The sequence below is a fragment of the Neofelis nebulosa genome, chromosome 1 (genome assembly GCF_028018385.1).
Source record: "Neofelis nebulosa isolate mNeoNeb1 chromosome 1, mNeoNeb1.pri, whole genome shotgun sequence".
Classification (NCBI taxonomy): Eukaryota; Metazoa; Chordata; class Mammalia; order Carnivora; family Felidae; genus Neofelis; species Neofelis nebulosa.
The window spans coordinates 162,421,169-162,436,447 of NC_080782.1; the positions used below are offsets into that span (position 1 = coordinate 162,421,169).

General features: G+C 50.4%; 1 protein-coding gene across 5 annotated transcripts in view; it reads right to left on the minus strand.

Annotated features, from left to right (window-relative positions):
* Positions 1 to 911: 911 nt before the first annotated feature.
* LOC131519405 (uncharacterized) overlaps positions 912 to 15,279 on the minus strand; it is a 344,031-nt gene continuing 329,663 nt past the window's right edge. For 2 of the 5 annotated variants that reach the window (XR_009265618.1, XR_009265619.1), the window contains 2 exons: positions 9,154 to 9,282; positions 1,825 to 2,397 (listed from right to left, as the gene is read on the minus strand). Coding sequence is in view for 2 of the 5 variants with exons in the window: in XM_058742424.1 (XP_058598407.1) it covers positions 1,640 to 2,397; positions 9,154 to 9,178 (783 nt within the window). In the remaining 3 variants the exon portion in view is untranslated. Of the gene's footprint in view, positions 2,398 to 2,810; positions 3,000 to 9,153; positions 9,283 to 14,415; positions 14,588 to 15,279 lie in introns of those variants that run through there. The other 3 variants (XM_058742424.1, XM_058742434.1, XR_009265620.1) reach the window with 3 other exon arrangements.

Below are 15,279 nucleotides of genomic sequence, written 5' to 3' on the forward strand. Positions count from 1 at the left end.
TTGAAGGCTTGCGGATTTTAGCAGGACTTCACAATGCCCCATTTGGGGGGCAATTTGGGGTCCTCCTTTATCTAAAAATACAACAATTTTATGGCATTTTATTTCACCGTATGCCTTTCCTTTTAGAATTCTAAGGGTCGGCCAAGAGGGAAACATACAGCTTCCTTCTATGTGGCCCCAAACTGTCACAAATCCAGACCGGATTTCTCTTTTCCAGAAACACCATTTTGGAAAGTTGCGATGCTGCGCCCTTGGCTGGCAGATCGGAGTGGAAGTAAGCAGAATGGGTTACTTCCAAGTCACCAGGCACACGTACTCGGTCTCCCAAGAGTGCACACAGCGCGGCAGCGCGCGCGCAGAGAACCGCCACCACGCGCGGTTTCATCTGACACGGATGTTTTGACTTCAGCTCAGAAAGACAAAATCTTTGTCGTGCAAGCGCCTTTCCCCCAGAGGCCCCGACTGCATTTTTACCCCTCACCCTGGGGCCTGGTGGGGATTGCGGCACTGGGCCGTGCCTCCACACCTCAGGCTCTCTCCTTGGGTATTTCAATCACGGGAGAGGGGTGTAACTATTGCCAATAATTTCCAGATATGGGGGACTCTGGAGGAGGGATCTAAGGCGGTGACGGGTGGCTGGGGCAGGGCACGAAGCTAGAGCGACCCAGAGGAAGGGAGGGAATGTCTTTTCTGCAGAAAACAAGGGGAGGGGGCATGCTCTCTCCCCCGTCAGGAGACTTGATTCTGGCGCTGACGACTCCCGCCGCGTGGACCAGGAGGCCCAGTTAGACCCAAGCTGTGCCCCGCCCTGCAGCCCCGCAGGACCTCCACCCGCCTCCCCTCTTCCTCTTCCTCCTCCCCTCCTTCCTCTCCCTCCGCCTCCTGCACCCCGTCCCCCAACCCACCCGAGTAGAAGTAGAAGCGATCCCTGAAGAAGGCGCCGTGCGCGCCCGTGGGCACCAGCCCGGCGGGCCCCCCAACTTGCGGCCAGTAGCCGTGACGCACGCACCGGGCCCGCAAGCGTGGGGGAGGCGTTCCCAGGTCCCCACCCGGGCTCGCTGCGGATCGCAGCGACGCTCATCTCGGGAATATGACGATTAATCCGGCGCAGGTTTCCAGATAAGTGATTGTGATGGAGATTGTTGGCGAGAAAATAGACAATTATCCGCTGTTAGCTTTACATAAAGATCGCATTAACTCAAATTAGTTATCAGACAAAAGAGCGTCAGCGCGAGCGCCCTGCCCTGGCCCTGCCCGCGGGGACCCCCGGGCGCCACCAGGCCCCGCGCGCGGCGGGCAGCGAGGGGCGCGCACCAGGCAGACGCCGCGCTCGCGGGGACTCACTGCCCCGCAGCTGACGCGGGCCGGTGGCGGCCCCAGGGGGACGTCCGCGTACCAGCTCCTCTGCCTGGAATCCCTCCTCCTCGGCCTGCGGCCCCCTGTCCCCCGGCCCTGGTCCCTGAGCGTGAGTGGGGGACGTCTTTCGTTCTTCCAGAGAGGCCGGGCCCTCCTCCCTGCCAGGGAATCAGTCTCGCAGCAAAGGCATCCGAGGCCAAGCCAAGAGCAGTTCGAAGGGGCGACCCCGTGACCTGCCACCCCACCCCCACTGTCCCTCCCACAGCACCGCGTCGGGCTGTGCTCAGCGGGACCCCGTCTCTAGGAAGACTGAAAGGAAAGAGGGGCTGGGAGAGAAAGGGCGCAGAATGACCCTTGCGGCTGTGTCAGTGGCCTGGGGGCCCGTCGGGGACGCGCAGCGCCAGGCCGGGCAGAGACAGGGCAGGGAGGTCTGGACGCTGGATGAGCCAACGTTTTGCAGTGTCCACACACCCGGTTGCGTCTGGCGCGCTTTTTCTCCTGTGTCCCTACTGGTGTTGATATGGGCACGTCGGAGCACAGATTTTACCGAAGCCGCGGGTGCAGAGGCACGGCCCTCCACCCGGCGCCCCGGCCCGGCCCCAGGCCCTGGCGGGGTCCCCACAGCCCCAAGGCGCACTGGCGCTCCCGCGCGGGCTGGCCTCCGGGCCCCCAGGGTCCCTGGGCCCCGCTGAATAGGGCGGATAATGACCCCCGGTTCCCAAGGCAGGCTTTCTGCTGCCTGGTGAGCTTGGATTTGTGTGGTCCAAGCCTTTCCCAGCTTGTCCCATTCTGTCACCGGGATAAGGGGCTCCCTCGGCTCGTTTGCACCTGCGTCGCTTTTGGCTCCTTCAGGAATGCGCTGAAGCTTGTAATCAGCTTTGTGAAGCCATTGAGTGCACGGCTGAGCGAAACTTCCAAAGCTCGAGGAAAACTGGCCTGCTGAATGGGAGCCAGCATGGGGCTGTTCTCCAAGCCTCCGCGCTGCCAAATTCCAGCAGAGCCCCTCACAATCGCTCCGCGCGGTCTCCGCGCTTCCCCACACTGAGAAAAGTGAGAAAAGAAAAGCGAAAATACCAGTCACCGAGGTTAGCCGTTTGTTCCCAGATTAATGGCAAACGGTTCCTTCTCACTGCCCCCCGCCCCCCTTTAGCTCTCCAGCTCAGGAAACAGGACCTGGGGAGAAGAGGCCAGTTCTAACTCCCCATCTGATTGTACCTTTTCCGCGGAGGTTCCCCCGGCTCTGGTAGCTGAGCTCAGCTTCCCCGTGAGACACCTGCCTACAGCCTTGCTGGCCTTGGCAGCGCCCGAGAGGAAGCCAAGGCTCCCAGTCCCCTGCTATTAGTGCTGCAAAGCCTCCACACCTTTCCCCTAGGAAAGGAAAACAACCAGTCTCCAGGTCCCCTGCACCCCATCCAGCAGGACCCATGCCCCCCCTGCCCCCCCACCCCGGGCGGCTTTGGAAAGGAGGAGGGTTCAGGGAAAGCAGAACTTCCCTGACATCTGAGATGTGCTTGTTTCTTCTACACTGTTGATGCGGGAAACCTGCCTGAGCTGTTGGAACTGCAGACGGGGCCTCCGGCCTCCAGCAGGTGTGGGTAGCTATGGTTCTGGAAGCCTTCCTTGCAGGCCTGGGGTCACTGTCCCTATCAAGGTACAAGGAGGGAAGGCAGGTCCAGGCTGGCTCTGTCTCTGAAAAAGGAAATTCTTGACAACCAGTAGATCACCGAGTTTGCAAAAGGCAAACTTACTTTAACTATTAGCTTGTCCGAGGCGGGATTCTTTGTGTTGCTACACCCCACCCTTCTAGAACAGTCCTGGCACAGAGGAGGCGCTCAGTATATATTTGCCGAATGAATATTGTCCAGGTTTGTCTCTGCGCTCAGAGCCTGGAAACAGCTCTCCGGAGTTATGGAGTCTCTTCTCTGGATTGGGTATAAGGTCCTCTCCTTGGTGACGCCTAACAGACGTGACTTGGAGAAAAAAAAAGCAAAGGCAACCTCAAGATCTATGCGTGAAAACTGTTTATAATTGCTGTGAGTGTCTTCAGCGATTACTTTTCCTCACGGTGAACTGAAAGCCTCTCCTCTTCTGCCAGCACAAATGTATCAGTTTTAGGACATGATCTGGGTTTCCATTCTTCCAGTGAGCATAACTTCTGGCCCGTGGAGGTTCCTCTGGTGGGGTTGCCTGGCTTTTGTGGGTGTGTCATAACAATGACTACTGCCTGGTGGAGAGTTCAATGGGCCTCTTTAAATACCCACCTGATTATAAAGCCCTGGGGAGAGTAACATTCACAGACACAGGACAGGAGGGCTCTCTCTGTGGATGCCCTGAGGCAGCCTTCGTGGTTACACGCTTCTCTGTGACAAGGAATGGGCAAGATTTGATTTTTGCACATAAATGTGCATAAGGAACCATAATGTGTGACACATGTCTGAGCAAGGAGGGGACTGCACTCACAGAGGTCTAGTGACATGCCCACAAGCACTCAGGGGCATCGGATTGTTATCAGTAATAATAAGAAATTAAGCCGGGGTGCCTGGGTGGCGCAGTCGGTTAAGCGTCCGACTTCAGCCAGGTCACGATCTCGCGGTCCGTGAGTTCGAGCCCCGCGTCAGGCTCTGGGCTGATGGCTCGGAGCCTGGAGCCTGTTTCCGATTCTGTGTCTCCCTCTCTCTCTGCCCCTCCCCCGTCCATGCTCTGTCTCTCTCTGTCCCCAAAATAAATAAAAAACGTTTAAAAAAAAAAAAAAAGAAATTAAGCCAAGGCTTGGTCCCGTCCTACAGCAGGTCAGACAGCCTCCCCCCCATACAGCTCTGAGCCGAACCAGGGGCACAGTCACCCGCCAATACAGCTCTGAGTCACCACCAGGGGCACAGCCCCCCCCATATAGCTCTGAGTCCCCACGAGGGGCATAGTCACCCCCCATACAGCTCTCAGCCCCACCAGGGGCACAGTCACCCCCCAATATAGCTCTGAGTCACTACCAGGGGCACAGTCGCCCCCCCATACAGCTCTGAGCCCCCACCAGGGGCACAGCCCCCCCCATACAACTCTGAGCCCCCATCAGGGGCACAGCCCCTCCCCCCCATACAGCTCTGAGCCCCCACCAAGGGCACAGCCTCCCCCATACAGCTCTGAGCCCTACCAGGGGCACAGTCGCCCCCCCATACAGCTCTGAGCCCCCTCCAGAGGCACAGCCCCACACTCCCATACAGCTCTGAGCCTCACGAGGGGCACAGCCCCCCCCATACAGCTCTGAGTCCCCACCAGGGGCACAGTCACCCCCCCATACAGCTCTGAGCCCCCAACAGTGGCACAGCCCCCCATACAGCTCTGAGCCCCCACCAGGGGCACAGCTCCCCCATACAGCTCTGAGTCCCCACCAGGGGCACAGTCGCCCACCCCCCATACAGGTCTGAGTCCCCACCAGGGGCACAGTCGCCCACCCCCCATACAGGTCTGAGTCCCCACCAGGGGCACAGTTGCCCACCCCCCATACAGGTCTGAGTCCCCACCAGGGGCAGAGTCGCCCCCCCATACAGCTCTGAGCCCCCACCAGGGGCACAGCTCCCCCATACAGCTCTGAGTCCCCACCAGGGGCACAGTCGCCCACCCCCCATACAGCTCTGAGTCCCCACCAGGGGCACAGTCGCCCACCCCCCATACAGGTCTGAGTCCCCACCAGGGGCAGAGTCGCCCCCCCATACAGCTCTGAGCCCCCACCAGGGGCACAGTCACCCCCCCCCATACAGCTCTGAGCCCCCACCAGGGGCACAGTCACCCCCCCCCCCATACAGCTCTGAGCCCCCACCAGGGGCACAATGGGAGGATCTGGTGCTCAAACAGAAGTTGAATGCCTCTCTGTGCCAAGGCTCTGTGCATTCATTCACAGATGCTAACAGGCTTGCAACATCCCAAACTCATCCCGCCCATTTTGACATTTAAAGTTTAATTTTTTTATTGCAAAGTTTGACGTGTTGTTTTCGGCAGCGTTTCTCCCTCCAACTGTTCTCGGTAACAAGTCAGGGGGGTGTGCAGCAATTCAGAAATTAGTGAAATTTTATTCTTGGGGGGGGCATTGGATTAAGGGGCTGGGAGAGTGTGAGACAAGTCAACGTGTAATTGTATGATAAGCGGCTCTCACGAGGAATTTATTGGCCAAGTTGGTATTTCTATTCCTTCCTAATCTCGTTGAGCACATTCATTCTCTGCAATCTGTCTCCATAATCTTCTGTGGCAGAACGGCAGCCAATAGAAGCGTGCATGTTTGGAGAGAAGAGAAAATATGCAGAAGCACGATAAACTGATGCTAATTATCCATATTTAGGACACCAAGTGCAGAAGATCAAGGTTTACAAATAACAAACCAGAGCCAACGATGATGGCTTCCTCGTGCAGAATATGTTGGAGGGGACCAGATAAGGGCTTCATGGGCAGGAGAGATTTATTGGTCAAAGGGTTCACCTTGCACTTTCCCACTTTTCCACAGCAGTGAATTATTCAGGCTAAATTCACCAGAACATTACTCTTTTATTTGGCCAGGTGCCACGACTTGCTCCTTCTTTGTGCCCTTTCAATGCAAATCCTTGTAGTGTAACATCAGTCGATAAGGGACAAATAGTTGAAGTCATAGGTAATTCCCTTTAAATGCTACCTATAGGGCAGTGAGTTAATGCTGCCAGGAAGATGTGATGAGGGGAGAAGCAGAGGGGGCTAAAAGTGAAGCCACATCGACCCCGGCCATTGAATCACATCTCTGCCAGAGGCAAAACAAACAGACGCCTTCACTGCACGTGTGTGTGCATAGGTCCCTGTGTCCCACCGGCCGGCAAGCTGTGCTAAGAGGCAGGTGTGGGAGCACTGGGCCAACATGTCTATTTTTCCTGTACGGAATCCTTATCATTTACAATTTTTTAAATGTAGGGGCACCTGGGGGGCTCGGTCGGTTAAGCGGCTGACTTCAGCTCAGGTCATGATCTCACGGCTTGTGAGTTCGAGCCCCGTGGCGGTCTCTGTGCTGACAGCTCGGAGCCTGGAGCCTGCTTCGGATTCTGGGTCTTCATCTCTCTGCCCCTCCCCCGCTCATGTTCTGCCTCTCTGTCTCTCTTGAAAATAAAGAAACATTAAAAATTGTTTAGGGGCGCCTGGGTGGCTCAGTCGGCTAAGTGTCTGACTTCGGCTCAGGTCACGATCTCAGTGTCCGTGGGTTTGAGCCCCGCATCGGGCTCTGTGCTGACGGCTCAGAGCCTGGAGCCTGTTTCAGATTCTGTGTCTCCCTCTCTCTGACCCTCCCCCGTTCATGCTCTGTCTCTCTCTGTCTCAAAAATAAATAAACATTAAAAAAAAATTTTTTTTAATTGTTTAAAGATTTTAAAATCTAAACATACTTTTTCTCTTCTCTCTACTGTCCCCACACCACCTCCAACTGACCTCATATTTAAATGTGGCTCCCAGCCCCCTCCAGGACTTCTGGCTCTGAGAAGAGACAAGAAACAATTCAGGCTGGAAATGCGGGGTAGCACGGCTGAGGGGTCAGTGGTAGACATTTTTCTGCATTACAATAGTTGCCTCATAAGGTTTCCAGAAAACAAATGCAAATACAGCATGGCATTTTGCTGCACATCTACACGTTCATCTCGAAATTTAAAATATTAATAAATCCCATTCAGTGGTACTAACTTGGTGATTTTTTTTTTTTGACTCATCATCAGATTTGGTACCAGTTTGGATCAGCTTGCTTCTTCCTCTCCCAGAGTTTTCGTTTGTAACCTTTTCAGTTGGTGACGGACAAAGCAAGAGGAACTCTCTGTCAAACACACACAGCCATCCAGTGTGAACCACTTGCATATAGAAGACTCAGAACAAAAACAACCGTGCTGAAGTTTGGGAACTTCACTCGTACAAATTCCAACCTAGAGAAGTATTACGGATGAACAGTGTTGACACGCGTCTGTCCTCACCCCAAACCACACAGACAAGAGACTATCCGTAGGTTAACACCACACACGTGCACTCGTTTTCTTCAACAAGCCTCAGATGCTATTTAGTGCAGGATGCACCTTTATTTTACCTGCCACCGTGCAAGGAAACAAATCTGCTGGTTACAGTTGTGGTTGTCACTGATGGTAACGGTCCGTGCAGATTCCAGAGGTGATGAAGCTAAAACCGTGTGTCTTCCAACCAACCAACGCAGGATGCGTGGTTGTGCTAGTCGAATGATGAGTCTGTAACATTTTGCCCACGACGTTTTCAAAATTAACCACCATTCTGGAGAAATTAACTTTGTTAAAAATTAACAGATGTGTTAAAATAATATGTAGTCAACACACGCAACCCATACTCTATAGTTACATATAATTTAAAAATGTAGAATTGAGACCATTATCCATTCAGTTCACCAAAAGAAGAAAAAGAAAAGACAAAAATAGGCTTTTGTCGGTAACAATCCAACAATCGAGGCTAAAGGTATAGGTTGTTGGTGCTTCTAGAAATTACCTAGGCTACAAAAAGAATCCAATTCTTCAATTTACTGGATGCATGCACACTCCTAAAGATCAGCGTGTTACCCCGCACATATAAACGTTGCGTGTCAGCCAAAATAAAGTGACTAATTTCGGCTTGGCCTGGCACGGTTTGGCTTGTCTGGTTTCGGTACTCCAGGCGGGAGGCTGTTGATTTGGATGATCTGGTTTGCGGTATCCGCTCTTCTCCCGGAAATATGGGATTGTTATCCGTGTGCCCCGAATAGTGCCCAAGCTCTACCTGCAGACTCTCTCTTGTCCTCAAGCCCCTCTTCTTCCCTCATCAGCAACCGCCAGTCAGTCTATGGTAACTAGGCACGGCTACAAAAACAGGATTCGGTTCAGAGGGAGAGCAACCCAAATGCAAGGAACCAGTTGAACTGCTTACAGTTGAAGCTAATTTGTAATTGTTAGCTTCTTTTTAAGATTAAATTTAGTGGGTCTGGTCTTTCTAAATTAGCTTGCGTGCATACATTTGGACAGAGGCAAATTGTTACCCCACTAGAAGCGTACCGGGAGACTGCACAAAAGCAAAATGGGGAAAAGTCACCCAACCAACAGACCCAGGATTCTTAATGTGGCTGCTGCCACAGCTGCGTCATCCCAGGCTGTGCACGTGTGTGTGCCTGTGTGCGTGTGTGAACACACACGTGCATGTGCGTGTGTGAATGTGCGTGCATGTGCCTGCATCTGTGACTGTGCACGTGTGCCTGTGTGTGTGTACGTGCCTGCATGCGCGTGTGTGCGCGTGTGTACGTGCCTGTGCCTGCATGCATGTGCACGTGTGTACAGCATGTATGTGTGTGCCCGCATGCGTGTGTGAACACGCACGTGTGCATATGTGTGTGCCTGCCTGTGCACACGTGTGTGCACACATCTGTCACACACTCACAGGTGCTGTGCAGACCGCAGCATCTTGCGGGAGCCGGGGGCTGGCTCTGGCAGAGTTAAGCACTGACTGATCCGAGTCGGGGAGAAAACACGGAGGTCAGAGGCCGTCAGAGAGAATATCAAAAGAAACAGGACGGCGTGCCGCTTTGCGTTAGTGTCTTCGCGGAGACCAACGCTGTGTCCTTCCTCGTGCCTCGTGACGCCGGCATAGCTGCCAGTGTGAGCTGTAGGCTGGGCTCCCACCCCCGCGGGCGCTTCCTCACCGTGGAGGGTGTGGTTACCGCGTTCTCGCCCCTCCTCTCCTTCCTCCACCCCGTATCCACGAACACCAAGTACTTATTGGGTGCACGGAAACTTCATTGAGCATCACCATCGTAAATACCTTGTTGCCACCGAATCTTCGTCATGCAGAGGATGGCTTTGTGTGTCCATCTTTAGCGAAGGCATTTCGGCCCTTTCAACATGTCTCCGAGCCGGATTTCTCATCTGTGGGCGGCATGCGCAGAGGTGTCTGAAACAAACACAGAACTCCAATTATTGTTTGCCCGCGCACCGGTTAGCAAGATGATTACAAGATACAGTAAATACGCTTGGCATGTTGAGACACACTTTCAGCTCCAATGACTTCAAATAGCTTCTAAGTAAAACAAATAAACAGAATAATGGTGGGATTTATTTGGAATTATTCATTATGAGACTACCCAAGGCATGACATTTCCAATCACGTCTTAATTTTCTTTTTAGGAGCAGAAAGGGTTTTCATATCTTGACATATTCGTCACCCTGGGCTGAGGTACTTATCTCCCTGGCTCATTCTATGGTTCCAAATGCTGACGGCACGCTGTGGGGTGTTTTGTGGACCATGCATGGTTGGCTCTGGCTTCTACACATTAAAAGTGAAATAAATACCCAGGCTGACTGTCCTAGATTATGATCTAGGAGTTGATGTGTTAAATGAGCCCGTTGCTTTAAAGGTTATAAATGACAAGATTTTTACTATTACAAGTAATTTATAGCTATTTCCTGTTTGATGTGACAGATCCTCTTGGAGAAGTCCAAATTTGTCTGCTTGACATACGTTTATTTTAACATTCTCTCTTTCTCCAAATTCTAGAATGTATTAACTACTGTTTTCCTGGGTGTCAATTTGCACCTGTGGGGTCTACCTCTTGAGGCTCTGGTGAGGTCCCCTGGCCTCTGCTCCAGACGGCTGCCTGCATTTCAACAGCTGCTGTGGATGAGGACTGGCATATTTACTGTAATTTATAAAAATCACAGCAAACGACATTTTCATTAGTCACTGACTCCACCATCACCAACAGCAATGGATGTTATGCATACAAATCCATTTAAAAAATTGTTCTTCCCAAATCAGAAGCTCTTCCGGGTCTTCAGTTCTGTGAAATGATCACGTTTCACTTTGCTTACAGCAAATGAGGTCACAGAGGAACTCAGATCTCAGCTTATTTCCTATGGCCTGGAACTTTCTACATGAGTGCTGGAATAAGGATCAGGGAAATGCCTTCCCAGACAGAGAGGAAGATCCAGAAGTGTGCACGGGCCTCAGCATGGAGGGCAGCCCACGGACACTTCGGGCGCACCGTGAGGATGACACACGTGAGCAGGAATTTTCTTCGTGGACTAGGGCCGAGGACACAATTTGCTGTCCTTCAAGATATCAGGATGTTTGGTATTAGTAGGGGATGGGGTGCCTTTGAGGGAACAGCAGAAAACAAGGAGCCTTGAATGCCATGCTAAAGGAGCCCAGACCTGTGGCACCAGGAGGGACCGGACCCTAGAACACAATGGAGGAAGAGCCTTTACTGTGGACAGGGAGAGAGGCAGAGCAGGAAAGGGGCTCATGCTTGTTGACCCTCATTTGTTAATACACGTCTGTACTAGACACAAAATCTGTTGTTTAGTGTCAACAAAGCTGGGGCACAGGCTTTTAATGCCCATGTTACACTAAGAAAACTGAGGTTCAGGGGAACCCCACTAGTATACAGAAAAGCCAACATCCAAACTTGTGTCTTCATGACTGAGATGTTCCTAACAGCCCACCATGCTACCCTCAATGGGACCTCTGACGGGGCAAGGAGAGACATCCACAAGAGGCATGGACTACACATCAATGGGACATTGATGGAGTCATTGATGAGACATTGATGAGATATTGACAGTCATTGATGAGTCACTGGTGAGACATCACCGAGTCATTGATATATCATTGATGAAACATTGATGAGTCATTGATGAAAGACATCAATGAGACATTGATGGAATCATTAATGAGACTTTGAGGAGACACTGGTGAGAAATATTGATAAGATATTGATGAGTCATTGAGATATTGATGAGTCATCAGTGAGAGACACTGATAGACACTGGGGTTGCTCACATAGGATGTGAACACAGGAACCATCCTGATAGGTGCCTCTGCTTTAGAAGAAGCAGCCAATTCATCTGGAAGAGGAAGAAAAGGTGTGGTGGGTGAGACGGCTTGAGGGGAGTGCTTGAAAGATTGAGACAGCAGAGCTCAGAAAGGGAAGAAGAATGTGACCAGGGGGGTGCAAAAAAAAAAAAAAGAAAAAGAATCCTAAGTGGGTTTTAGGGACCAGCTGATTTTTCAGATGAACCAAATGGAATATGCCATGAGCTTGTAAGGATGGGTTGAAACACAGCGTAGATACTTCTCCGTGGACTGAGGGTCAGTGCAGGACATGGCTACTTCAAGCCCAGGGTGCGTGAGATGCCGACTCTGTTGTAAGGTCTTGAATGGGGCAGCCTAGTGAGGGCTCAGGGAAGAGATGAGATGTGTCGTGTTGTGGGTGGAACACAGCTCGCTAGAAAGTGCGTTTCAGAATCAGACTGCTCTGTCTCGAGCAGGGCCACCCTGCACCTTTGGGAGGCAGGAAATTGGTTTGGAAGAGAGCTGAGAGAGACAGAGTCAGAGAGCAAGAGTGAAGGGCCAAGAGAGAAGAGGAGGAGGGAATGGAAAGAGGCGGAGGAGAAGGCACGGGAAGGAAGCAGGGGGGAGTGGAGAGAAGTGGTGGGGGGCGGGGGCTGCAATGCTGCCACGTGACCTAGGGCCCTACAGTGGTGGTGTAGGTACTGCCATGACCAGTACCAAAGATCTAATTAACAGTCCTCTGCTGTTGGCGACAAAGAATCAGATCTAACACATATTTGTTGAGCACCTATAACGTCTCAATCTCTCAGGAATCTCCCCGTCTTTAGTTCTCAGAAGAATCCTTCAAGTTAGATAACATTTTTGCCAGTTTCTATATGAAGAACCTGAAGGTCCGAGGAGTGAGGAATCTGCCTGGCCCATACAGTTGGTAAGGAGCACGGTCCGCGCGTGAACATGGCCACTAGCAGAGCTGTCTCCACATGCACAGCTCCTGCTGTAAGACTTACACACATGCATCCAGCACAAGCACCAACATGCAGGAGGTGAAGTGTGGTGGGCCAAGGGGAATGGACGGTTGCTACGGTTGGAAGGACCCTGCAGAAGAGCTAGAAGGAGCATCTGTATCTCTTGGGGGAGTCCACAGGGGGAGTTCCGGGACATCGCCTCATCGCACAGGCTGGTGAAGCCCAGAACCCCTTCTCAGGCTAATGGTTCTAACTGTATAAACTAAGGGGTGCCTGGGTGGCTCAGTCCATTTAGCGTCTGACTCGTGATCTTGGCTCAAGTCACGATCCCACGGTTCAGAAGTTCCAGCCCTGTGTTGGGCTCTGAGCTGACAGCATGGATCCCACTTGGGAGTCTCTCTCTGCCCCTCCCCTGCCTCTCAAAATAAACATTAAAAAAAATAAGTGTACAAAATGAGATGCATAAAAGGAACCCAGTCATTACTTAGAAAATTGATAAATAGAATCAAGAACATGTATTCTGACTTCCTATACTAACTGTACCACTGGGTAACCAAGTCATTGATGAGGCATGCGTTTCCTTGGAGAAATGTTACAGATAATACATTAGAAGAAATGGTAGAGTGAAACCATTTTGTGATCCCTAACCAACTAATGGACCCATGGTTGTTGATGGAGATATCTAGGAGTAATCTCGCCCCTTCTTCTGCCCCTAAAACCTGCTGACATCAAGCCTCTAGAGCCAATTTTCAGTTTATAGGAACCACGGAAGAAAGAGGGACAGAGGGACACGATGAACTACACCATGGGGATGCAGCCATATACTAGACTGTTGGAAACTCTACACGATGGACAACCTATATCATGTCAGGAGTTACTACAGGATCGTGCAGCATTAAGAAGGATTTGGGAGTAGAGCTGGATGATGGATGTGTGGGATCCTATATATCTTTCAGTCTGCTTTTACGTATGTTCCAAGTCCTTCACAATAAAAAAAAATTAAAACCAATACTTAAGGTTATCAAAGAAACAACTTGTACTTTGAAAAGCAATTATCGAAATACGTTTTAAAAATATTTCATGATACAGTAATAATTTCCCTCCATAACGCACTGAGTAATAAGGTCTGCGGCAGGTGTAAAAACTACTGCAAGGTCATAATGGCTGTGAGTGTAAGACTGTCCTGTGAAAGGAAAATCCCATTATTTCAATGGGTGGCAACATCACAGGAAATGCTAATACTCCTGACGCTTGTTGACTACGTTCGTAACTGAAGAAAAATGCTAAGTTTCAACTCAAAGTTAATAAAAATAAAGGTGAATATTTTTCTGTTCTGGGGGCATTCTGAATTCTGTGCATGGATGGAGTCCTTCGATCCCAGGTTAACAGCCCCTGTTCTAAAGGTATGGGAGAGTTCTGGAGTGAATCCAGTGTTTCTACCCTGGGCTAGAGCTGTCCCATGTCTGATATGGGAATTTGAACTGACTTAAAAATCATGTTTCTTATCAGCTTGAGGAATTCTTGAATCTGTCTCTGGTATCCTATTTTCCCTTTGGAGACCTGGGGACCCTTGCTTCAGAGATGAGCTGGGAATCTTAGCATTTCTTCTTTGCTCCCCCGATAGAAGTGACCCAATTAGCATGCCACATTCACTCTACCACTTGAGAACCATTTATAATACTGGGGTGCCTGGGTGGCTCAGTCAGTTGAGCCTCTGACTCTTAAACTCAGGGTCATGAGTTCAAGCCTTGGGCTGGGTGTGAAGCCTACTTAAAACAAAACAAACAAAACAACAACAAAAAACCCACCACTTGTAGTGATATAGAACTGCAGATTCCTAAAATGTCAGAACAAAAAGAGAATTTAATGCAACACCTGCATTTTGCGGATAGGACCGGTGATAGGTTACCCGTCCAGTCCAGAAGCCGCTATGCTTTCTGAATCCATGGTGCCCTCAGTGTCTCTGCCATTTTGTCACAGGAGTGACAGTGTCTCTGCCATTTTGTCCAAAAAAATGCCTAGTAGTTTTAAATAGTTTAGTTTCAACTTAAAACATTTTTAGGTACTAACAAATCTGTAGCCATTTGGAAAAAAATACATGTAAATTGAAGGAAGACACTGATATTTTAATTACATTCTCAAATAATCATGAGTTCTTACTAATGGCACGTATGCCCGCCACTGGAATTCGATTTGGCCACCATCACCTTCCTGTCACTTGCCTGTGTGTGGTCCTCACTTTTTATCACAGAAACTGCCCAAAACCCACCTTGACAAAGATAAGATGCTCTTGTAAGGCGTGTGGCATAATCTAATGTTGAACAAACCACTTAAGGCTGGCTGTGTGCGTGGTATCCACCAGGTGACAGGTATCACCGTGCCTCTGTTGAAAGTTGAAAATATCCCATGGCATCTCTGTGAGTGTGCCGTGATGTCCCAGGGAATCTTGGCACACAGGGAACCAAAGTTATAGCCCAAGGTTATACAAGCAGGCACAATGGATCCAGAGCAACCAAAGTCTCTTGCTTCCTCATCCAGTAGGCCACGTCCATGGAAGAACTATGGCCTCCTCTTGATTTCATTTTATAAATGGGTATCTGTCTAAACCAGAACTTGATGGACTCATGTGGCAAATTACTGTGTTGAATGCTGAAAATCCTCCCTATCCAAGTAAATTTAATTTATCTGGGCTTTGTCCTCTGAGCAAATTTGTTTGTGGAAAGGCCACTATTAATTTTTTTTTTTAATTCTGGTGATTTTTTAAGCTGAATTTGATGGTTGATTTCCATTTGCACTTATACTTCTGGACATGATGGAAAATTGGTATCAAACTAGACCTTCTACTATTAAGGAACTATAAAACAGAACAAAATATACAAGATAACTGTTTTCAGATGTTGGGCAACAAGCAATATAAAATTGTGACCCCAGAGAGGGTAAAAACAGATGAGGCAACCCCACAGTCACCCAGATTTATGCCTGGAGGCACTTCTCAAACCATGGTGCAGGGAGGGGGAGCCCACGCAGAATAAGACAGTTCCGCCAGGGTGAGGGGACGAAAGTTGGAGGGTAGGACCGAAAGGGGACCTGGAGGGCAGGGTATGAGGCATCAGACAAGGATTCCACAAATCTG